This window comes from Erythrolamprus reginae, chromosome 5, assembly GCF_031021105.1.
Source record: "Erythrolamprus reginae isolate rEryReg1 chromosome 5, rEryReg1.hap1, whole genome shotgun sequence".
Classification (NCBI taxonomy): domain Eukaryota; kingdom Metazoa; phylum Chordata; class Lepidosauria; order Squamata; family Dipsadidae; genus Erythrolamprus; species Erythrolamprus reginae.
Window position 1 is genome coordinate 27740524 of NC_091954.1, and position 23951 is coordinate 27764474.

The 23951-nt window shown below is 40.9% G+C and overlaps 1 protein-coding gene across 4 annotated transcripts in view; it reads right to left on the reverse strand.

The window, feature by feature from the left end:
• Positions 1 to 23951, reverse strand: part of PCDH15 (protocadherin related 15) — a 1574801-nt gene that overhangs the window by 132097 nt on the left and 1418753 nt on the right. For all 4 annotated transcript variants that reach the window (XM_070752283.1, XM_070752284.1, XM_070752286.1 and 1 more), the window contains 2 exons: positions 4614 to 4723; positions 4282 to 4422 (listed from right to left, as the gene is read on the reverse strand). In XM_070752283.1, the coding sequence (XP_070608384.1) occupies positions 4282 to 4422; positions 4614 to 4723 (251 nt within the window). The remainder of the gene's footprint in view (positions 1 to 4281; positions 4423 to 4613; positions 4724 to 23951) is intronic.

Here is a 23951-nt window from a genome sequence, read left to right on the forward strand (position 1 = left end):
GGAAGACACACACCAAACGATAAAAGGAAAACCCAAAAGTTTTTATAAAGAGAAAAACAGAAACAGCTCCCTTTTTAAATGTCAAAGGGATTTTCTGGTACACACAAGGCACAGGTTAAATGCAATCCAATTGCTCACCCAATAACTGGGAAATTGAATCCAATTCTAAAGTCCAGAGAGTCCGCACACAATCTTGAACAGCACAAAAACCACGATCTTGACGAAACAATGAATCAGATAAACTGCCATGAGGTTAAAACACCAGGCTGCACTTTTATCTGTAGCACTAATTACAGCAGCCCCACCCAACCACAGGTGGCCTCATTTTCTCTTGTAATAATCCTTCAGTTGTTGTCTCCTATGCATCACTCTACACATGCGTGGATGTGTCATTAATTCTTGTTCCGAATCCAGGGATGATACAGATGATCGATCTCCTCCTGGGCTGTCTACCAAACTCCCCTCTTCCCTGTCACTCACGCTTCCTTGGTCAGAGGAGGCTTCGTTGGCAGATTCCATCAGGAGCAAAACAGGCCTGTGGCATGTGGATGTTTCCCCCACATCCACCTGCACATTCCTTGGGGCAGGAGCTGGGCCAGAGCTGACCTCAACAGTTATTGACCAAATACTTATTTTCCACCCTAATTTGGAAATAAATTAGTTAAAAATGTGATTTCATGGATGTGTTTTCTCATGTTGTCTCTCATGGTTGAGGTCTACCTATGACGTCAATTACAGGACTCTCTCATCTTTTTAAGTGGGAGAACTTGCACAATTGATGTCTGACTAAATACTTTTTTCCCCACTGTAGATTGTCCTAGACTTTTGATTACCTGATGACTGCTGTTCACAATTCAAAAACCCATGGAAAACATGAAGGAATATGGGAAAATAAACTTTGTGAATAATAAGGCTGCTATTCTTATCTTATAGATAAAATTATGTCAAAAATTGAAAGATATGTAATGTTGAGAGATTTTCCCTGCCAATTATTCAAGGACCAAGAAGGGCATGCATATACAGTATATTAAAAAATCTGAATATATAAATTTGCCTAATAAAGACAAAAAGAACTTCAGAATACTGTTTATATTATTTAACGCTGTTTTAGCAAATTATTTTTTTCAAGCTTCCCACTTTCTATAATGCCCCATCTCTTATTATATTAATTATGCGAAATTTCTTATCTTCTATAGTAGAAGGCAAGAAACTTAACATATAAGTAGATACTCATAGAAATAACATAGAATACAAATACTGTATACATTTATTTCCTCTAGAAGAACTAGCAATTCTACAGAGATGAAAAGTATTCTTTTTTAATGCTATTTTTTGAAAATAATTTCACTCAATCACTTTATCATAGGTATCATTGTAGAATATCACTTAGGAGATTAAAAAAAACTTTACAAGGATACATTCTGAAACAAAAGCATAACATGAAATGCAAGATGTTTTTGTTATCCTTGTCAAAAAAATTACCTTAATTGCTTTGAAGTCTATTGTATTTAGCCAAGTGTTTGATGTTCCTGCAAGAGGTATTATGTAATCTTTTGGTTCACGATTATTATGATTTATAAAGTCAAATGGAACACTGGGTTAATGCAAATAATACATCCCGTCTCACTATTTTTTTGAATTTTGTTCTTTATCCTAATTGCATATTTTATAGTAGAAAATTGTAACAATATAAGCTCCTTTACACAAAATTGCATGAATGATCTATCTAGTAATACAATAGGACTTACAATTACTATTCTCCAGGGTTTCATATATTGAACCTAGGACCTCTGGCATATAAACAATGTCACAATGAAATCAAGACCTTGCCCATTAAAAAGTATTCCCCATTAACTGCATAATGTGTTTATAATGCACCACAGTCAATAATGGAGACAATCCAATTCTTCTGTAATGAATATATAAGAACAAACTCAAGTTTTTATTACATTTCACTTCTGCTATAAACTGGAAAGTAAATAGAAATGCAAATTAGTTTGGTCTAAAAGTTATATAGCCAAAAGGAAAAGAACCAAAAATGGTTTCTTTTCTGTGGGAAAGTAAATTAAAAAGAAAAAAATGCACTCTTTCTATCTTTGTGTAAAAATAGAATAATTTATAAAATACCATTCCTTGTTCTATTTCTTTAGCTCATTGAGTTTGGTAATTGGATTGAAGCAGGTAGATCTTCATAAATCAGAATGGCCCACACATTCTAACCATTTCAAATTATAATTCAGAATGTATTGTACTATTATTTAATTCAAAGAATGTTTATTTAAGATCACCAAAAAGTTACAAATACCGTACGTCAGTGGTTTTCAATTTTTTCTTCACCACAACCCCTTTTAAATACTTTGGTGAACTTCAACAACTATATAATGGACCATGGCCACAGATCCCTAATACTTAGCTCAAGATTTAAATCATAACATTTTTTCAAGTTTTCACGGACTGCCTATGACATTGTGATTCACCAGCATGGGACCTCAGGGGTCTGCAGACTACAGGTTGAGAACTATTGCCTTATGTCTTTTCTAAAAACATGCCACGTGTCATTGAAAAGCAAAAAGATAGAACAGTGAACATAATATTGTGAGCCAAGCCTTTTGTACATGTATGAAATATTGACAGAGGTTGGAGTTTGGGCAACAATGCTGTATCCACCTAATGTCCTGTTTTGATTTTCCTGAGTAGGTATTAAACATTAACTCCTTCAAAAAAACCAAAAACCCAAAAGCTCCACAATCAGGAAGATATGCCTCACAAGTGTTGAAGAGATCATTGAAAAATGTAAGGCTGTATAACTTCCATTTTCAATGTTGATAGAAGTAGAAAATTCTATTGGTATATGTTATTAAGCCTTAGATCTATTCAATCCTATGTCCTTCTGGCTTTGCTTATTAGTTGTAGAAATTCACAACTAATCCATATAAGTTTGGTGCTGACATAGATAGCTTGTCTCCCATTCATTTCTTTGGAAGGAAAAATATAAATAAAAACATAAGCATTGAACTGCTAAGAAGCAGGAAAAACAAAGGCACTCTTCCCAGTAGAAATTGATGGAACAACCAGTTTTCAGAAATTATGGTATTTGTTCTGTCGAGCTCTCTGGTAGAATCCTCCCAAAAATTCACAGATACAAATTTCAGACACACACACATTTGAAAGGTCAAAACAATGTTCTTTATACCGAAAATTCAAATAAACTAAGCACTCTTTTTGTATAGCAAAGAGCACTCGTCTCCAAACAAACTGGTAATTTGTACAAGTCCCTTATCAGTTCTGTGATACTTAGCTTGCAGCTGTGAGGCAATTCACAGTCCTTCTTCTTTCACAAAATGAAACACACTTTGCTCTGGTTTAGTTTCAAAGCGGGGAAAAATCAGCACACAAAGGTCAAAGTCAGCAAAGCAGGCACGAAACACAACAATCAGATAATCCTCCACAATGGCCAAACCCACAGGCTGCTATTTATAGCAGCCTCACTAATTACCACAGCCCCACCCAACCACAGGTGGCCTCATTTTCTTTGATAATAATCTCTCAGTTGTTGCTGCCTATGCATCGCTCTCCGCATGCGTGGCTGTATTATTAACTCTTGTTCCGAATCCAAGGAGGAGCTAGATAATTGATCTCCTTCTGAGCTGTCTGCCACACTCTCTTCCTCCCTGTCACTCATGTCTTCTTGGTCAGAGGAGCCTTCATCAGCAGATTCCACCAGGAGCAAAACAGGCCTGCGGCATGTGGATGTCTCCCCCACATCCACAGTCCTTGCGGCAGGAGCTAACCACAACAGGTATTTTTCCATAGTTTTATGTGATATTGTTAAGAACTGCAAAGTTCAATTCTTGCTTTTCATTTAAATAATGATTTTTTTTTTCTGGAGAGAATCCTAAAAAACTTTTAACATTCATTCCTGGTTTAACATTGAATGTACATCTCCATTTTCTGGATTGTTCATATCTTTAATGAAAAAAAACAACTATAGTTATAAAATAAAATGAATATATTAATTTTTTTCATGATAGTCCAAATTAAATAGGAGGACAGATATCCTTGATTCAAGGCTTGATAACAACAACAACCCCCCCCCCCCATGATTAGCAAAGAAGAAGATACAATCAAATAAAAGGTTAATTTTCAAAGTAATAGGAGATCAGGAAAAGAAAAACAGCTATATCATCCAATTTTGGGAAAGGAAAGAAGGATGGATGAATGGATGGATGGATAGAAGGAAGGAAGGAAGGAAGGAAGGGAGGAAGGAAAAAATTAACTTACTTTTGGATGGCACTGGCAAATTAGAACGGACTACTATCAAGGAATCTGCTTGTACCCGAAGCAAATATTTTTTTGCAGTTTCATAATCCAGAGATTTTTGAATGTAAATAACTCCGGTTCTATTGTTAATGGCAAACACTCCTGGAATGCAGAAAAATAAGGTTTTATAAACATTTTAGGAATGGATAAAATGGCTTATTTAAAATTGTGCTATGTATCTGAAACAAAATATGTTTTAAAAAAATTTCCCCTTTTGGGATGTTTTACTTCCTCCCTCCTCCTTCTTAAAAATATACTTTACTGAGACCAAATGCAAGGCCATGCTAACTTACCGTCTTCATTTCCTGAAACAATGGAATAGACGATTGTTTGATTCAAGGCAGCAGCGGTTACCACAACCACTTGGGTTCCCTTGGGGGCACCTTCACGCACAGGTGGGGGCCTACAGAATTAGTTGAAATAGATTATTTATTTTGGTTGCATTGTCAATATTCGCCTGATATATGCAATGTATCTATGACACTGAAATAGAAACTGAAAACTACCTGTAAACCAATCAAAGGAACGAGAATAAAGTGTTAACATTTGCAGAAATTAACACCAGGAAATGGGTGAAATGCAATTTCAGTAGTTTAATAAATAGTGTAGTCCTATTCAACTATAATATCAAAATCCATCTAATTGAGCAGGCTATTTCCCACCATCCAGTCTTCTGACTCTGAAAGTACACAAGTAGGAAGACAGTGTACACAATCTTTCAGAATTGTTATTGCTATTTTCCTAAGGTCATTATAATTCTGGTTCTGGAAACATCAAATAATAGCAATAAAGTCTAGTTCCATGGTACATAAAGAATGTAAGGGTCTCTCAAATTTCATAGAAGAGAGCACTGCTAAGCAAAAGTGTTGCCATAGAGAAATTACATCCATAAATGCAAGATAACCAATCAGCTGTGTAAGAGTGAAGGTAATCTGATGCCATTTTGATCTCAAGTTGTTTAGGCTTTGATGACATAAGCAGAACCCGGGACCTAATTAGTAGCAATGCAAATTCTTTAATTGCACTTGGCAATTTGGTTACACTGAGTTTAGACATTGTCAAGCATATGAAGTAGTCCAGACAAAGAAAAAGATGCCAGGTGTGTACAGAACTACTTTTATTAAGATCTTGCATATCTCAATGTGCTTTCTCTCTTCTTATGTAGCTTCAGTTGAATTTGAATTCAGGGACTATCTGATCCCTTCCTCATCACAACTTCTACAATGCTTCTCAATTTGTTGCCATGGTAACAGATCTTTCCTGTCTCTATCAAAGTCATCCTCTTTATTCTCTACTGGAATAGAGTGGAATCAATTTACTGATGATACCAAAACTTCTCATGATCAATTCCACGAGGTTCAGATAGCTGTTGAAAAACCATCGCTTTGAGGCAACTCATAGCATAGCTACCATTATGTAGAAGAACAATTGCTATTTTCTATATCTATTCCTGCAAGCAGAAGTGAAACCTGCAGCTCACAATTTAGAAGTATATTGTGCTTGGCAATATACCAGAAGCAGCTAAAAGATTGGGCAGGATGAATAGAGCCACACTTCCTTTCTTCCCCCAGCAAAACCCATCTTTAGTCTGATTTGGTCCCCAAACAGCCTAAATTAGCTAGTAAGATTATTAGGAATTGACAATAGTTGCAAATATTTTATTTTCTCAAAAACCTTGCCATGAAAAGATTTTTTGTGATTTTAAATAGTTGTTCTCCAAAGGAACCATAGATGATTTTCATAAGGTGGGAACTACTGTTGCTTTTAAGCCCAACAGTACACTTATGCAAAAAGATGCTCACTGCACCAGTTAACTCAAATAAACTGAGATGATCAGAAATAAAACCATTGCTGACTCAAAAAAGGAATCTCATTAAATTGCACAAGATGAAGTACCAAACATCTTTTGACACAGACGACACAGTGTCATCTGTGTCAAAAGTCAACATGAAGATGAACTCCCCCTGTGGCAATTTCCTTTCGTATTTCTGAAATGGATACTTGAGGCTTCAACATCATCATCATCATAAGTTCTTAATCACCCTGAACAGCTGTGCTAGCTAGCTATTAAGACTCAATCTCAGAGGTATATTATGTTAGAAACCATCCCATTCTTGCAGGGGGATTTATGCTATGAGATCAAACTTCACCTGATAATTCTGCGATCATGCTGTGGGAAAGGTAAATTGATCACCACCTCAATACATTGTTCCTATATGAATATCTAATGACAGCTTCGGTAAACCCAATACTACATAGATATATGATACTAGGCGTCTAAATGAAGCTAGCATCTTCACTATAAATGATGGCTTGTGTTCCATGATATTATTATTATTATTATTATTTATTAGATTTGTATGCCGCCCCTCTTTGTAGACTCCGGTAATAATTGAATTCTCCAACCATCTGAATCTACATCTACTAGCATGGTCAGGGAAATTAACACAATATCACTATTAAAACTATATTGAATGTAGTTGATTCTCCCCCACACTTATTTTTGATGTGGGCTATATGCTTAATAATACCATCAAGTTGGGATAGTAGATGGATTTCTTAATTGTAAGCATAGTTCCCTCTAAGCTGAGCAGTGAGCAATCGCTCACTTAAAAATCATCATCAACTCAGAGTTTTCCAAACCTGCCCAGAAGCCGAGAGGGAAGGAGTGAGAGGGAAGGAGAGAGAGAGGAAGAGAGGAAGAGAGAGAAACAGATAGAAAAAAGAGAGGAAGGAAAAGAGAAAGAAAAAGAATGGGAGTAAGGAAGAGAGAAAGAAAATCAAAATCTAGTTTGAAACTAGCTCAACTATTTAAGTGGCATTTTGATATTGATAGAGTTGCCCTATTACAGTGATGGGCAACCTTTTCAGCTTGGTGTGTCAAAATTTGCCAAAAACCCGAGCATAACTCAGGTGGTGTGTCACCTTGAGAAAAAAACCACTCTCACTCTCTCTCACTCTGTTCCTTCCTCTCTCATCACTCACTCTTTCTTTCTTGCTCTCTCTCTCTCCCTCTCTCTCTTCCTTTCTGTCCTTCTCTCTTCCTTCCACTTTTTTCTCTTTCTCTCTTTTCCTTCCTTCCCCTCTTCCCCTCCCTCTCCCTCTCTCCTACTCTTCTCCTACTCTTCCTATCCTGCTTTTCTTATTCCTCCTCCTTCTCTTCCTCCTCCACTCCTCTTCCTCTCCTCTTCCTCCTCCTCTCCTTTTTCTCCTCTTCCTCTCCTGCTTTTCTTTCTCCTCCTCCTTCTCTTCCTCCTCCTCTCATTTTCCTCCTCTTCCTCCTCCTCTCATTTTTCCTCTTCCTCTTCTCCTTTTCTTTCTCCTCCTCCTTCTCTTCTTCCTCTCCTTTTTCTCCTCCTCTTCCTCCTCCTCTCCTTTTTCTCCTCCTCTTCCTCCTCCTCTCCTTTTTCTCCTACTCTTCCTCTCCTGCTTTTCTTTCTCCTCCTCCTTCTCTCCTTTCCCCCCTCTTCCTCCTCCTCTCATTTTTCCTCTTCCTCTTCTCCTTTTCTTTCTCCTCCTCCTTCTCTTCTTCCTCTCCTTTTTCTCCTCCTCTTCCTCCTCCTCTCCTTTTTCTCCTCCTCTTCCTCCTCCTCTCCTTTTTCTCCTACTCTTCCTCTCCTGCTTTTCTTTCTCCTCCTCCTTCTCTCCTTTCCCCCCTCTTCCTCCTCCTCTCATTTTTCCTCTTCCTCTTCTCCTTTTCTTTCTCCTCCTCCTTCTCTTCTTCCTCTCCTTTTTCTCCTCCTCTTCCTCCTCCTCTCCTTTTTCTCCTCCTCTTCCTCCTCCTCTCCTTTTTCTCCTACTCTTCCTCTCCTGCTTTTCTTTCTCCTCCTCCTTCTCTCCTTTCCCCCCTCTTCCTCCTCCTCTCATTTTTCCTCTTCCTCTTCTCCTTTTCTTTCTCCTCCTCCTTCTCTTCTTCCTCTCCTTTTTCTCCTCCTCTTCCTCCTCCTCTCCTTTTTCTCCTCCTCTTCCTCCTCCTCTCCTTTTTCTCCTACTCTTCCTCTCCTGCTTTTCTTTCTCCTCCTCCTTCTCTCCTTTCCCCCCTCTTCCTCCTCCTCTCATTTTTCCTCTTCCTCTTCTCCTTTTCTTTCTCCTCCTCCTTCTCTTCTTCCTCTCCTTTTTCTCCTCCTCTTCCTCCTCCTCTCCTTTTTCTCCTACTCTTCCTCTCCTGCTTTTCTTTCTCCTCCTCCTTCTCTCCTTTCCCCCCTCTTCCTCCTCCTCTCATTTTTCCTCTTCCTCTTCTCCTTTTCTTTCTCCTCCTCCTTCTCTTCTTCCTCTCCTTTTTCTCCTCCTCTTCCTCCTCCTCTCCTTTTTCTCCTACTCTTCCTCTCCTGCTTTTCTTTCTCCTCCTCCTTCTCTCCTTTCCCCCCTCTTCCTCCTCCTCTCATTTTTCCTCTTCCTCTTCTCCTTTTCTTTCTCCTCCTCCTTCTCTTCTTCCTCTCCTTTTTCTCCTCCTCTTCCTCCTCCTCTCCTTTTTCTCCTCCTCTTCCTCCTCCTCTCCTTTTTCTCCTACTCTTCCTCTCCTGCTTTTCTTTCTCCTCCTCCTTCTCTCCTTTTCCCCCCTCTTCCTCCTCCTCTCATTTTTCCTCTTCCTCTTCTCCTTTTCTTTCTCCTCCTCCTTCTCTTCCTCCTCCTCTCCTTTTGCTCCTCCTCTTCCTCTCCTTTTCCTCCTCCTCTCCTTTTTCTCCTCCTCTTCCTCTCCTGCTTTTCTTTCTCCTCCTCCTCTTCCTCCTCCTCCTCTCCTTTTTCTCCTCCTCTTCATCTCCTTTCCCCCCTCTTCCTCCTCTCCTTTTTCTCCTCCTCTTCCTCTCCTTTTCCTCCTCTTCCTCCTCCTCTCCTTTTTCTCCTCCTCTTCATCTCCTCCATTTCCTTCTGGTTCTCCGTCTCCTGCTCTTCCTTCTCCTTCTCCTCTTCCGCTTTCTCCTACTCTCCTTTTCCTCCTCCTCTTCCTCTCCTTTTCCTCCTCTTCCTCCTCCTCTCATTTTTCTCCTCCTCTTCATCTCCTCCATTTCCTTCTGGTTCTCCTTCTCCTGCTCTTCTTTCTCCTTCTCCTCTTCCGCTTTCTCCTCCTCTCCTTTTCCTCCTCCTCTTCCTCTCCTTTTCCTCCTCTTCCTCCTCCTCTCATTTTTCCTCTTCCTCTTCTCCTTTATCTCTTCCTTCCTTCCCCTCTTCCTCCCTTTCTCTCTCCTTCTCGTTCACTTTTCTCTCCCTTCCCTCCTTCTTTCCTCTCCTCTTTTTCCCTCCCTCTTTTTCCCTTCTTTCTCTCCACATCTCCGGCGGGCAGACGGCTTTGCTAACCGGCACAAGGTTCAAGCCAGCTGCCCGGGAAAGCCCTGTGCCAGCCAGGAAAGCCGGCTTTACGGGAAAGCAGCGCGCTTTTCAAATGCGCTGCTTTCCTGCTGCAAATCTTTCCTGGGCGGGGGGGGCTAAACAGAGGCGGTGGCGGGGGGTTCAAGGGACCAACAGCCGGTCCTTTTCGAGGCTGCGTTGTTGCAGCGTCTGAGGCCGCCGCTGCCTCCGCCTCCAGGCGAAGGGATCTCCTCGGTGGGTGGCCTTGGAGGCTGCAACAACGCAGCCCCGAAAAGGACCGGCTGTTGGTCCCTTAAAGCTGCCGCTGTCGCCCACTGCGGAGATCCCTTCGCCTGGAGGCGGAGGCCTCAGACGCTGCAACAACGCAGCCCCAAAAAGGACCGGCTGTTGGTCCCTTGAACCCGCCGCCGCCGCCTCTGTTTGGGCGAAGGGATCTCCACAGTGGGCGGCAGCTGCTTTAAGAGACCAACAGCCGATCCTCATTGAGCTGAGTTTCCTTTGGCTTCCTTCGAGGCAGCAGGTGAGCTTTGCAGTTTTGCCTCGAAGGAAGCCAAAGGAAGCTCAGCTCGGGGGTGGGCCTGAAGCAGCCACCGCCTACTCCGCCCCACGCTTCGGCCGCGCTGGGGCCAAGTAAGCTGAGGCTAGGTCCGTCGCCCCGGCTCCAAGTGCGGGGCCTGGGCGGGCAAGCATTGGGAGGGCCTCGCCGTCACTTGGCGGGAGAAGAGCTCCTCTCCCCACGATCCGGGACAGCATGGCCGTCAGCAAGTTAGTGTGCGGGGGTCCTGATGGCTTGCTTACGGTCCCCTCCAGCCGCTCATGCAGGGTTTCCAGGCTTCTCGCGGGGCGGCGAAGAAGCAAAAAAGCGGCACTGAAGGGACCAATACGGTCTGCAGCTTAGCGTCTGGAGGAGGAGGAGGAGGAAAGCCAGGGGGCGGGGAGGAAAGCGGGCCTGCAATTGGCCAATTTCTTTCTTGCCTTCAGGGAGAGGAACTGCTGCTGCTCTGCCATAGGGTGCTTTCCTCCCCTCCCCCTGGCTTTCTTCCTTGCCACCGCCAGACTCTCAGCAGCAGAGTAGAGGGGAGATTCGGGAGCAGCCGCGTGTCACCAAAAATGGCTACGCGTGTCAGTGCTGACACGCGTGTCATAGGTTCGCCATCACTGCCCTATTATGAGCTCACTGTTAAAGACACACAGTACAGTATTTTACTTTGAAATTCTCTGAGGCAAAACAGGGTGGGTTTTTTATTTGTTTGTTTGTTTGTTTATTTATTATTTCTGTGCCGCCCAGTCCCGAAGGGACTGCCGCTCAGACACTATACTTTTCCGCCCACCCAAAAAAAAAATTAGAGGGAACACTGTTGTAAGCACGTTATATTTGCAAATCTGGGGGGGGGACTTTTTTGCCCCTCCTTCTGATTTATTATTAACAAAACCTGGCCAGTTGACTCTTTCCAGATCTGTACTTCTAAATGAAGTGTTTGGAAAACATACAAATCTTTTAAACCATTCTTTTGATCTGTGTTGGCTTTTGGCAAATTTTAATATACAGTAATGTCCCTATAACTCTGATTCTAACATTTCTAAATTCTATTAATTGAGAATCCAGCAGCTTCCATTGATTAAGAGAGTCTTTTGCATTTATCATATGACAGTTTGAAGTACATTAAGTGCCCAGAGAAACATCCACATGCATATTATATGTAACTCAAATGTAATTGGATTTTACTGATTTTATTTCCTTGAGCATATAGGAGAATAGGCTGAAGTTACCACACCTTAAGATGAAGCAGACACACAAGCAGCGTGGATAAAAACCAGGAATCTTGTCTATAAGATCCCTCAAGAGTGATTCCTCATCATCAGGACTGGCACTGTGACTTTACCATTAAAGTTTGTTGCAAAAATCAAACCCAAAAGCATACACAGATGACTGATTCAACTGGATTCAATAACTTCTTTATAAACATAATTGTAGTATTCCTTGTGTAGGTCATATGGATGGGCATGCCCAAATATCACCTGAAGCCGCACATTAGTGCTTTGTCACATTATGCTGTTAGCATAATTTAACATGTGTTTTGCTCAGGCATTGCAGTTACAGATTTCTGGGTAGGCCTGGAAAGTTCAGAGAAAGTTCATGTTTTCAGGAGCAGGATGATATCATTGGGGATAGATGTGCTAGCTGGTACCATTAGACAAATTCTTTTGCCTAGCTTTCTCACAGGCTTCTATCATATACCTGTAGCCTTATCTATGCTATGTTGGCATACTTATAAATTACAGCATCATGTAGAACTACACATATGTATTAGCTGGATTAGATCATAGAGAACAGATTATTATAAAAGGTGCTGTGTGAAATAAGTTTAGGTTCAGTTAGGATGAGTTAGGATAAGTTGCTGCTTTTGGTTCTTTTGGCTTCATGGTCTTTTCTACTAATAAAGTAAGGCCTTTGGCTTCTTTCACCCTGCAATGATCTTCGTCTATCTTTGAATCCTTTAACCAACAACACAACACATAATAACAGATGAATTTACAATACCATCAGCTAGTGTTCCTTGTAAGCTGCGCGCGTGCACGCACGTGCCCCAAAATACCCCCCAGCACTCCCTTTTTCACGGGCGCGCCATCCCCCTGCCAGCCCGCCCGGAACTTTCAAAATAAGAAAAGCCTTCATCAGCGAAGGTTTTTCTTATTTTGAATGTTCCAAGTGGGCTAGCAGGGGGCTAGGGAGCGCGCGCAACCGCCCGCGTGCCCCCGACATTGAATATCACCTTCGCTGGCCTCCACTGTGAGAACGCCTGCCCCGCCTCTCCTGCAACCCCCTTGCTGAGAGTCCAGGACGAAAGTGCTCTCAGCAAAGAGACTGTGAGACGGGCAGGGCGTGCGTTCCTGGTGCTGGAGGAGCCGCGCCCCAAGGCAGGAGGCGGCGGAGGAGCAGAGCGGGTGGATTAGGTGGGCGGGGGGCAGCGCCGAAAGGCCGAGGGGGCCGGAGGCACCGTGGGGAGGCAGGGGCGGCCGCGGCTCCCTTTCTTTCTACTGCTGGCGCCTCCCCGCCCCCCCTGCGCACGCCTGTGAAAAAGGGTGTGCGGGGGGTATTTTGGGGGGCGCGCCTGATATTGAAAATCACCTTCACCAGCCTCCGCTGTGAGAAGAATGGAGAGAGAATGAGAGAGAGTGAGAGCAACAGACAGCAAGATAGAGAGGAAGTGAGAAAGAGAGAGAGAGAAAGAAAGGGGGAGAGAAAGAGATAGCAAGAGAGAGAGAACGAGAGAGAAAGAGTGTGAGAAAGAAAACAAGAGAGAAAGAGTGAGAGAGAGGGAAAGCAAGAGAGAGAGAAAGAAAACAAGAGAAAGTGAGAAAAAGAGAGAGAGAGCAAGAGGGGGAGAGAGAGAGAGAGAGAGAGAGAAAGAAAGAGAGAGATGAGAGAGGAAGGAAAAGAGTGAGAGAGAGGAAGAAAGCAAGAGAGAGAGTGAAGAGTGGAAGGAAGAGATAGAGAGAAATGATAGAAAAAAGGGGAGAAAAAATGAGAAAATGATTGAGGCAGAGAATGACAGGAAAGAGAGAGAAACAGAGAGAGAAGTGACTCTTGATTTAAAGCATATGGTAAAAGCACTTAAATAATAACAGAAATAACCCCCCAGCCCTCACCTGTTTTTATTAATAGTTATGTTTTTGGTTTTGCTGGTTAATTTAGTTTTAATAGTAATGGATTTTGGTTTTTTTAAATTATTAATTTCTTTTAATAAAAAAGAAGGGATTTATTTATTTATATGCCGCCCAGTACTGAGGGGACTGCCACTCAGACACTATACTTTTCCGCCCACACTGAAAAAAAATTAGAGGGAACATTGCCATCAGCAAATTATTTCTTCAAGTAAACAGAAGCAGGAGTTAGTTTCATTTCAGCAGAGTTCAGAGAGGAGAGTGCAGACTGATCTGAGCTATGCCCAGCCTTAAGCTTAAGTATTCAGTTTCGATTCTCTGCATAGACTCAGAAGTGGTTAGATCTCATTGGCTGACTTACTTGCTATGCCTATTCATTGGCTGGCCTGGTTACCATTGACTCTCCCAGTACATGAATATCTTAACAGTTACCTAGTTTTGACAATGGAACTTCTGCAAAAGAACACACAAGCTCAGAGAGGATCAAGGACCTTCCTCTCCGAATCACATCAACAGCTATCAGACTTAAAAATCAATAAGGCAAGTCTTGTGAATAAAAAAAGCAAGGACTTTAGGAAAGAAAGTGGTCCTGGAATTTGCCCAGGGCAAACAAAATCCTGATATGGCCACAATGAGATTGAGTTTGACATCTCTGATTTAGGAGGAGAGCTCCCCACACACAGTATGCAACAGAAGTTTATTGCTAACTCTGATTTAGTGGGGGGTTTTTTGGTTCCAGCCTTTAATATCTGAGGATTGAGGCACAGTAACTGCATAGAAGGATACAGGTGTGTGCTTTGCTATATGTAGGGTCACATACAAACCAAAGCCTTACATTCAGTGAAGGGCTACCAAAATTTTACTACCACACTGTAGCCGTGGCTTATGCATTTTCTTTCAACATTGGGTGCAAATTGGGTGGAGCTTTCCCACTGCATTCCACCACCACCTCCGTCCAGGCAGTATCCCATCCCTGCTTATATTGAATGAGCGAGAATGAGGTTCAGCATGGGTTAACCATCTTGTTCTCTGCTAGAAAAAAAATGACCTTGTCACTGATTCAGGAATGTGATGTAAAACTTTGTTGTATGCAAACCATAAATGAGACTACTAAATAATAAATAAACTAGCATGTGAACACAGAACTAGAATCTTGAAATCAGTATGTTATTGCTTGTTCTTGTTTTATATTTCAATTAAAATAGGAATCTTTAATTAGGAAGTTGTCTATTGCATTTCACATTGATTTTAGAAACCCTTTTAAAACATTAACAACTTTTGGATTCTACAAAGGGATTTTTACATAAAGCAGAACTAGAAGGAAGGCCGCTTTTTTGGGGGGTGGGGAATGAAGTAGAGTGGTATCTTGTCTTACAAACTTAATTCGTTCTGTGACCAGGTTCGTAAGTAGAAAAGTTTGTAAGATGAAACAATGTTTCCCATAGGAATCAATGTAAAAGTGAATAATGCGTGAAAACCAATTAGGAAAATCCAAAACTTTTTTAAAGGTTTTTTTTTAAAAAGCGGCGACCGGAGGAAGCAGCGGGGGAGAGGTTACTTTGGAAGTGAGATCGGGCGGAGAACGTAGCAGCAGGCAAGGGACATTTTGAAGAGAGTTCAGGCACAGGATTGCATAAGTTTTATTTTTGTAAATGTGTCCCAATCATTGATTCTGAAATAAAGCAAGCAACACCACCCCCTTCCTAGCAATGTTTTTTTTTTTTTGAGAATATAGTACAATAATATTGTACTATAAAACAAGTACAGGGTGGGTATCAAAACTGAATAATGCAAGTCTAAGAATAAAATGCTGAAGGAAATGCCCAAACTCTCTCTCTTTCTCTCTCTTTCTCTCTGTCTGTGTGTGTGTGTATCTGTCTCTCTCTGTCTCTGTCTCTGTCTCTCTTTCTCTGGATGGAGAAGGGGACAGAGCTGGCCACTAGTATTGAGAGGAGAGTTTCATGCTGTAACGGGACTCCCACACAGCAACGGGAACATACAGAAACAAACACACCTTCTGTCTCTCCATTGCTGGGGGGTCCCATGCGAAGAAGGGAGCTAGCAGAGAGGGGAAGAGTACGATGTTGCTGCTTCTGGGACGAGGGGATCCAGGACATGCCTGGGTTCAGCTCACCCAATTTCTCTTCCTTTCACAGCCAGCTTTTTGGGGCCATTTCCAGGCCATTTTAGGACCTTTTTGGCAGGAAAAATGGCTGAAAATGACCCCAAAACAGGCAGGCCAGCACAGAATCAGGACAACAGGTTCAAATGAACCAGTCCAAACTAGCAGAAGCCCACATCTGATTGCTACTCTATATAGGTATTATTTCTATGAAACAGCAGTGCCTGGAATTCACTGATTATGATTTTAGCAATTTCCTTTAAATACAGATAAAAGAAAACCAGTTGTCCTAGGTTTGATTGTAAATGAAACCTATCAGTAATGAACAAAACCTAACTTCTAGCACATCTACAGATCAACCGTTTAGCCCCATGTTTGTGAACACATACTGTTAAAACTCAATTGTCTGTGTGACAGCGAACCCCAACTATGGATATACATATATTTCATCTATCAGTGTATTGCCTGGATACTGAAGCAACCTTCAAAATGATCTGGGTTATCCTTTCTGGTAATGATGGCAGTTCCATATTATGAAAGATACCCCATAATTAAAAGAAAGTTTTGATGTTCACCAAAGGAGAAATGTATTTAATTTTAAATTCTGTATATTTCAAGACAGACAATTTCACACTTTTTTGCACTCTTTTGTCTCTGCATACCACTGCAATAAAACATATTTTCCCACTGTGAGTGACATTATTTGCAAAGAATGTTCCACAGAGCTGTGAAATTTTCCACTGCACTCACTTCAAACTTCTCATATTAGTTCACAAAGTTTTGACCTTTCCAATGGTATTTACCTCTAAAAAGCGATGACAAGGGATTTTGGGTATTATTACAATGAACCACTGACATGGCCTATTATCTTTAAATGTCAAACGTCATTCTGAGGGACTTAATAACATCAGGTGCAATGCAACTTTGTGTAATCTTTGCAATAATTTGGTGAAAACCATAAGTTTAAATATATTTATCACAGATTCAGCAGAATAATAAAAATGGGAAAGCATAACATCCTCTTTAAATAATCTGGGTAGTTAAATATTATAAAATAACTGAAAGGTAAATGAACTATGGGAAGGTTATTCTCTAGGCTGGAATGAAGGGTCCAGATAAATAAGATGGATTACCAAATTCAGTTGCTACATTTATTTGATTTGTTTAAAACAATTTTGTTAAGTGAACTTGCCACTTCTCAATTGTTTTATTTTGATAGAGGCAGGAGATAACTTTTTTTTTGCTTCATAATAATAATCAAAGAAAGTCGTTGGTTATTGTGGCTGCTGATGCAAAACTTTGTTTTGATTATACGTCTCATGTCTTCTGTATTAAATTCCCTTAAGGATATTTTCTGAGCTTCATTTATTAGACTTTGAAAGAAGACAGGGAAAAATCATACAGAATCTTCTGGGGGACAATATTTTGTTCTCCCTTTCTGAACACTTCAGATATGGAAGCTTTTCTATATTTTTCAGTGAAAATGTTACTGATATTAAGAACAAAGGATGTTAGGACAAGGACCTATTAAAGGTCTGCATACAAATAAATAGAAAATAGATGGGGGGGAAAGCAAGATGGACAAAAAGCCAGGCATATTAGAAAAATATTACTTCAGCCATTTTTGGTCTTTGGAGGAAATTTTGAGTAAATAAGAAATAATGTTGAGTACTATTGTAGTCCAACATTATTACAACTAGTTCAAGCCAGAATATGGAGAATTTATAGAAATGCAAAATGTAGGCAACTTTATAATTTGTATTGTTTGAAGCAAGGACTTTGAATCATGTCCTTAGGTTCTATTGATGATTGCCAGAAAGAAAGGAAGGAAGGAAGGAAGGAAGGAAGGAAGGAAGGAAGGAAAAGAAAAGTGTACAGGTGTTTGTACAGTTCTATTTTACATTTATATACAAACCTAGGCATACACAAATTATATATGTATGTATGCTTGTATGTACGTGTATGTGTGTGTGTGTATATCTTGTTTTGCCCAAAATAAAACATCCCCTGATAATAAGCACAATTGGGCTTTTGAGTGCATGGCAATAAAGCCAAGACAGGGCCTTATTTTCTTTGGAAAACATGGCATGTATGTATGTATGTATGTATGTATGTATGTATGTATGTATGCATGTGTTATACATACTCCTGGTCAGTTGGAGGATGATGAAGAACTTGAGGATACAGATAGTGTTTATGAATTAGTGGTGGGCCTGGAGTTACAGGTAGTAGAACAGGTGGGAGGCCAGCCACAGGATGTTGCCATGAGTCCAGAATCTAGCGAGGAAGAATCAGACGTTCGCTGGGTCGATCCTAAATTCAGAAGGGTCCAAAAACGTAAGGAACAAGTATTTGGAAGAAGATATTAAATTAAGGAGAGGAATGGGTTAAATACTGGAGTGATGTATTTGGTACGTCAGGGGGTCAGTGGGGAAGAAGGGTGGAGTTTCAATGTTGTAGAACAAAAATGGAAGGTGTTCCCGTTCAGCTCCCAAGCAAGCAAACTCATTCTGTGTTATTTTCTAGTCATTTCTGCTGTTTTTGAATCATGCTGTGAGTACATAAATCTTGGAGAACAGAGGAGGCTAGGAGGAATGCAAAAGGAAGGTAATTAGGAGAGATAACAGGAGAACAAGAAATGTACTAGTATGAAGTGTATTTTGAATACGGAAGGAAGAGAATAAAGATGGAGTTTCTTTGTTTATGAAATACTGCATTTAGAAAAAGTTATTTGTAATAGCTAAAATTCTACCAGAAACCAGAGCAGTATGTATGTATGTATGTATGCATGCATGCATGCATGCATGCATGCATGCATGCATGTATGTATGTATAAAGAATTGTCCTAAAATGCGAGTTCCAGGTATAGTTATAAGTGAAGAGGTAATAGGCATCACAATATCTGGAACATTTAAAATTTATTTAAAACTATTAAAAAATTACTGAGCTTTCGTCAATCCCTATTGACTTCATCAGAGTATTAAAATCATCATTGAAGAAACACTTGCTTTTATATAATGCTTCTTAATTTGGTCATTGGGTGCTTAAGGGGCCCACACCTTTTTTCCCCTCCTGTAATTAACTTTGTTGTTTCTGTCTTATTCATTATTATTATTATTTTATTATTTATTAGATTTGTATGTCGCCCCTCTCCGAGGACTTGGAACAGCTTCCAACAAACAATACAATCTACAAATCCAATATTAAAACAAAACATATTAAGAAATCCTTATTAAAAACAATCAAACAACTTAACAAACCATACATAAAACGGGACAGTGGGGAGAATCAATATCCCCATGCCTGGTGACATAGGTTGGTTTTTAAGAGTTTGCAGAAGGCAAGGAGGGTGGGGGCAGTCCTAATCTTCGGGGGGAGCTGATTCCAGAGGGCCAGGGCTGCCACAGAGAAGGCTTTTCCACTGGGTCTCACCAAACGACATTGTTTTGTTGACAGAACCCGGAGAAGGCTGGGAGATGGGATTTCTATTGGCTCTTTCCAACATTCCAACTGTCACTTTCTCTCCGTGTGTGTGTTTGTGTGTAAAGTGAGGTCATCAGGGATTGCTTTAAAGATATTTATTGCTACTTTCTCCCTTATTTCTAACATGTTTTGTCCATGATCTTGTGGTGGGTCTACGTTTTTCTTCACCCCCTCTGTCTTTCTCATTCTGTTGCTCTCCTGGCATGCTCTCTTGCATACAGTTGAGGGTTATTATACCTTCATTGGGCCAATCTCTATGCCTATGGGGAAGAAATTTTTCTGGAAATTTTTCTCATGGATCTCTACTCGAGAGGCCCAGGGCTCGGCCATCTGCTTAGGGCACAAGCGTAAGGTGACCAGATGTCCCGCTTTCCACGGGATAGTCATGCTTTTTACCAATTTGTCCTGTGTCCCCTGGGGTTTTTTAAAAGTCCCAATTTTTTTTACATACCAGCCGGCGGCTTGAACGCCGGCTGGAGATTGCATTGGAGCTGCTTGCCGTGCTTGAAGGGACCGGCTGTCAAGCAGATCAGCTTCCACACTGGGGGGCTGCAATGGGCACGAGGGTTCCTCAGCCTTCCTGGCTTATTGCTGAGTGGCCCTCACAAGGAAAGAGAGAGACAGGATGGGCGAGGTGGCTGGCGAGTCCCGGGCAGCTTCAAGCAGCGGATTTGCTGTCCTGGTCTTCTTCTTTGTCAGGTGCTCCTGCTTCCAGGGGGTACATCGGCGGCATGGTGGATGCTCTGTGGATGTTACCGTCTGGCGGCTGGATGAAGCTTTGTGGGAAGCGCTCCTTTCCAACACGCTGTTCTGCCTGTCGACAGGCCTGGGCAAAATGCTGATACATGCTGTAGTCATGTAAAATTTCTACTGGTGGTTCCCTGGCAGCAAGATCCTCTTCCTGGCCCCTTCCCTGAGAGAGAGAGAGAGAGAGAGAGAGAAAGAACAAGAGAGAGAGAGAGAGAGAGAGAGAAAGAAAGAGAGCCAGAGAGAGAGCGATTGGAGGGTTGGAGAAGAGACCGTGCACCTCTCCGGCGTTCCAGAGATTTTTCAGGCCTGCCCACTCCCTCCCCCATGGGATCAAAGTGGCACACAAACCTGACCAAACACTGAGGAAGAGAGTAATGTGCCCAAAGGAAACTCTACCAAAGGAGGAGACTTCCTCAATAGTTTACCGCATTAACTGTAGCAATTGTGCAAGTCACTATATAGGAGAAATGGCAAAACGACTAAAAACTAGGGTGCACGAACACAAACTAGAGGTCCAATGCCAGGAACAGCGCTTCCAGATTTGGACACATATGGAGGAGCAGAGTCATGAGTTTAACTTTCAAGAGACCAAAGTTGTGGCTCATGATGAAACAAAAGGAGGCCGCCTCCTGAAAGAAGCCTGGTTTTCAAACAACAACTCACTTAATAGAAACATTGATATACCACCAGCATACTAGGCATTTAAGACACCGGCAAAGTCTTAAAGGGAATAAATCATTAGAGTTGAATAGAGATCCAGGAAGATTTCTTCCCCATAGGCATAAAGATTGGCCCAATGAAGGTATAATAAACCTCAACTACATGCAAGGGAGCACACCAGGAGAACAACAGAATGAGAAAGACAGAGGGAGTGAAGAACAACGTAGAGCCACCACAAGATCATGGGCAAAAAATGTTAGAAATGAGGGAGAAAGTAGGGATAAATACCTTCAAAGCAATGCCTGATGACCTTATTTTACACACACCCTCCTCCCAGGGAGTGAAAGTGGCAGTTGGAATGTTGGAAAGAGCCAACAGGAATCCCATCTACCAGCATGAATAAGATAGAAACATCAAAGTTAATTACAGGAGCGGAAAAAAGGTGTGGACCCCTTACGCATGCAATGACCAAATTAAGCAGCATTATATAAAAGCAAGCATTTCTTCAATGATGATTTTAATACTCTGATGACACTGGTGCTTTCGACTTTGTGCTTGGGCTTTTTTCGCCCGAGCGCAAAGCTGAAAGCACCAGCCTGAAGATGACAAGTGGGACCTCATCGAAACGTAGCCAGGATTCTCTGAAACTTACACGGAAAGAAACCCGAATATGTCAAGACCTACATACCTGTACCCGTGAAAATATATGAAAACACACGCACACACAATAATGCTGATAATGAAAAGGAAGGGAGACTACTATAGATCTATTTATGTGTATGTGTGTGTAAACAAACTATAGGATCAGTTGCTGAAATCATCAACTTTCTTATTAAAAAAAACACCTTTTAAAAGTTTAATAAGAATTGGCCCCTCTTTCCAAGTGCAGCCTAGGAGTGACTGCACTTCCTGGGAAAAAATGAAATATGTTACTATATTTAGTGCTTGAAAATAAAATGTCTGAACACCTGTTAAATGTGTCCACCGGCAGTGCATATTATTATTGACTGCACATTTAGTTAGAAATTTATTGCCTAGAATAGAAATCCAAGGCTGTTAACTATGACTTTCTAACTACAGAAGAGGACAAGAGGAGTTATGAATTAATTAATAAAAAATAGCATACCTTTGAACTTTTAAGTTATTAAAAAGAGAATTTATCGCAAGAGAATTTATTCTGAAGATAAAACAACAAGGCAAACATTTTCTCCTTTAGGTATAATTTTCCATCTGGTTGCACAGTTTTTTTAAAATGGAATAAAACGGAATGAAAAATAGGCTTTCTATTATTTTTCTGCAGAAATATTTAATTTTTTTTAAGTAAGTCATTTATTTTACAAGTCACAGCTTATCACAATTTTGTGTATATATTAATTCTTGGGTACATTCTGTTCTTTTTTATGAGGGTTATCCAGAAAGTATGGTTACAAGGCACGTAACTCGCACAGGAATGTTTGTGGGGGAAGTTGTATTACTATCGTGTAACCAGAAGCCAGTGGAACAGAACAAGGCATTGACTTCCAAGTCTCTTTGGCACAATAGAATAACATAACCTAAACTTTTTATTTATATACAATAGTATATAGGAAATACTTTTTCTAAATTTTAAAATAATACATTTTCCTTCAAAAACATTTATTAGAAACATAGAAACATAGTCGTTTGATGGCAGAAAAAGACCTCATGGTCCATTTAGTCTGCTCTTATACTATTTCCTGTATTTTATCTTAGGATGAATATATGTTTATCCCAGGCATGTTTAAATTCAGTTACTGTGGATTTACCAACCACATCTGCTAGAAGTTTGTTCTAAGCATCTACTACTCTTTCAGTAAAATAATATTTTCTTATGTTTCTTCTGATCTTTCCCCCAACTAACTTCAGATTGTGCCCCCATTTAAAATAACAAAATATTGTTGTTATTGTTGTACTACTAGTGTTATTGTTTTAATGCTTTTATTTGCTGGTGTGTGGCCATAATAAAGATTTATTGATTGATATTGATTGATACAAATACGTAAAACTGCATTAATGGAAAAGTAAAATAACTTATTGTAATAACAAGATTACATTAGGGATCATTAATTGCTACATATTCAAGAAATAGGGGGGATCTGTTTTCATAAGTGATTGGCGGTTTCTTCCTAAGGCATATTTATTTATTTGTTTGTTTGACTTTTATGCTGCCCTTCTCAAAGCAAATCAGAGTGGTGTACAACATTGTAAATGCAGACAATATATGTGAAGAAATCTATTTTTTTTAAAAAAAGAATTATAGAAAATTAATAAAAATTCTAACCCACCCCTCCCCCATGTACAGTCATCCACATTCATCCAATTCAATTATATACAACATCGGCTAGTGACAATCTCATCGCTCATGGTCCCCATGCCCGCTGGCAGAGGTAGGTCTTCAGAGCTTTATGAAAGACCAGGAGGGGGGTGGTATGTATGTCTGGAGGGAGTTCATTCCAGAGGGCCAAGGCTGCCACAGAGAAGGCTCTTCCCCTAGGCCCCACCAGACAACATTGTCTGGCTGACAGGACCTGGAGAAGGCCAACTCTGTGGGACCTAACTGGCCACTGGGATGCATGAGAAAGAAGACAGTCCTGTAGGTAGTCTAGTTCTAAACCATGTAGGGCTTTGTAGGCCATAACCAGCACTTTGAATTATGTCTGAAGACCAATTGGCAACCAATACAGCTCACAGAGTGATGTTGAAATGTGGGCAGATCTTGAGAGCACCACAATAGCTTGCGCAGCTGCATTTTGCACAATTTGCAGTCTCCAAACACTCTTCACTCTACATACCCATTGGTGTTTTTTTTGTTTCAGTTCAACAAAAGTAGAAATGTAGCTTTTGCATTTGGCACCCTGAAAACTGAAAAGCATGGTCACCCTATGCATTCAGCACATGTACATTGCAAACATTTGTATTTAAGACATTGCCGGGAAAGAACAATTGCACAACCAAAAAGCACAAATAACAATATTCTATTTAAAATGTTGTAAGCACTGTTTAATTGACTTCACATCACTTTTTTCCTGACACTAATAGCCATATCAGAAACATCCTGTGCTATTTTATAAGCACTTGTGTACAATTTAATGGAACCAGACCTTTCTGCATGCTACATACTGTATTTCTGGCAAAATTTCTAGGATGTAAGGTAAACCCTGACAACTGTTAGTATGTTATAATTATTTAACCTTAGTCCAACCTAAGCATAATATAAACAACAACAACAAAATACTTGCTCTGGTATTTAAAACGTCATGGTTCACAGAACTGAAAGGCCGGCATGCCTTAGCAGCTGGCCGACATTTGCCAAAGGGGCTGTATAAACAGGACACCAGTTATGCAGTGGACGGGCGATTGCGATCATTTACACCAGCTTGGGCACCTCCCAGTTACCTCTACAGGGTCCCTTGTAAGCATGGGGGGCGGTGCTAAGACACCTACTTAAGGGGTAGCATGCCACCATTTCTGTCCTTTTCCCCTTTGCATCTCCCCTCAAGTCGGACACCCACCTGCCCTCCGCTATGTCCAGTGTGCTTGGAAAGGGTCTCCCACATGGGGGCCGAGTAGAAATTTTTTGCAGCTAGGACACCTTATGTCATGGCTGTTTTTCCGCTTACTCCAC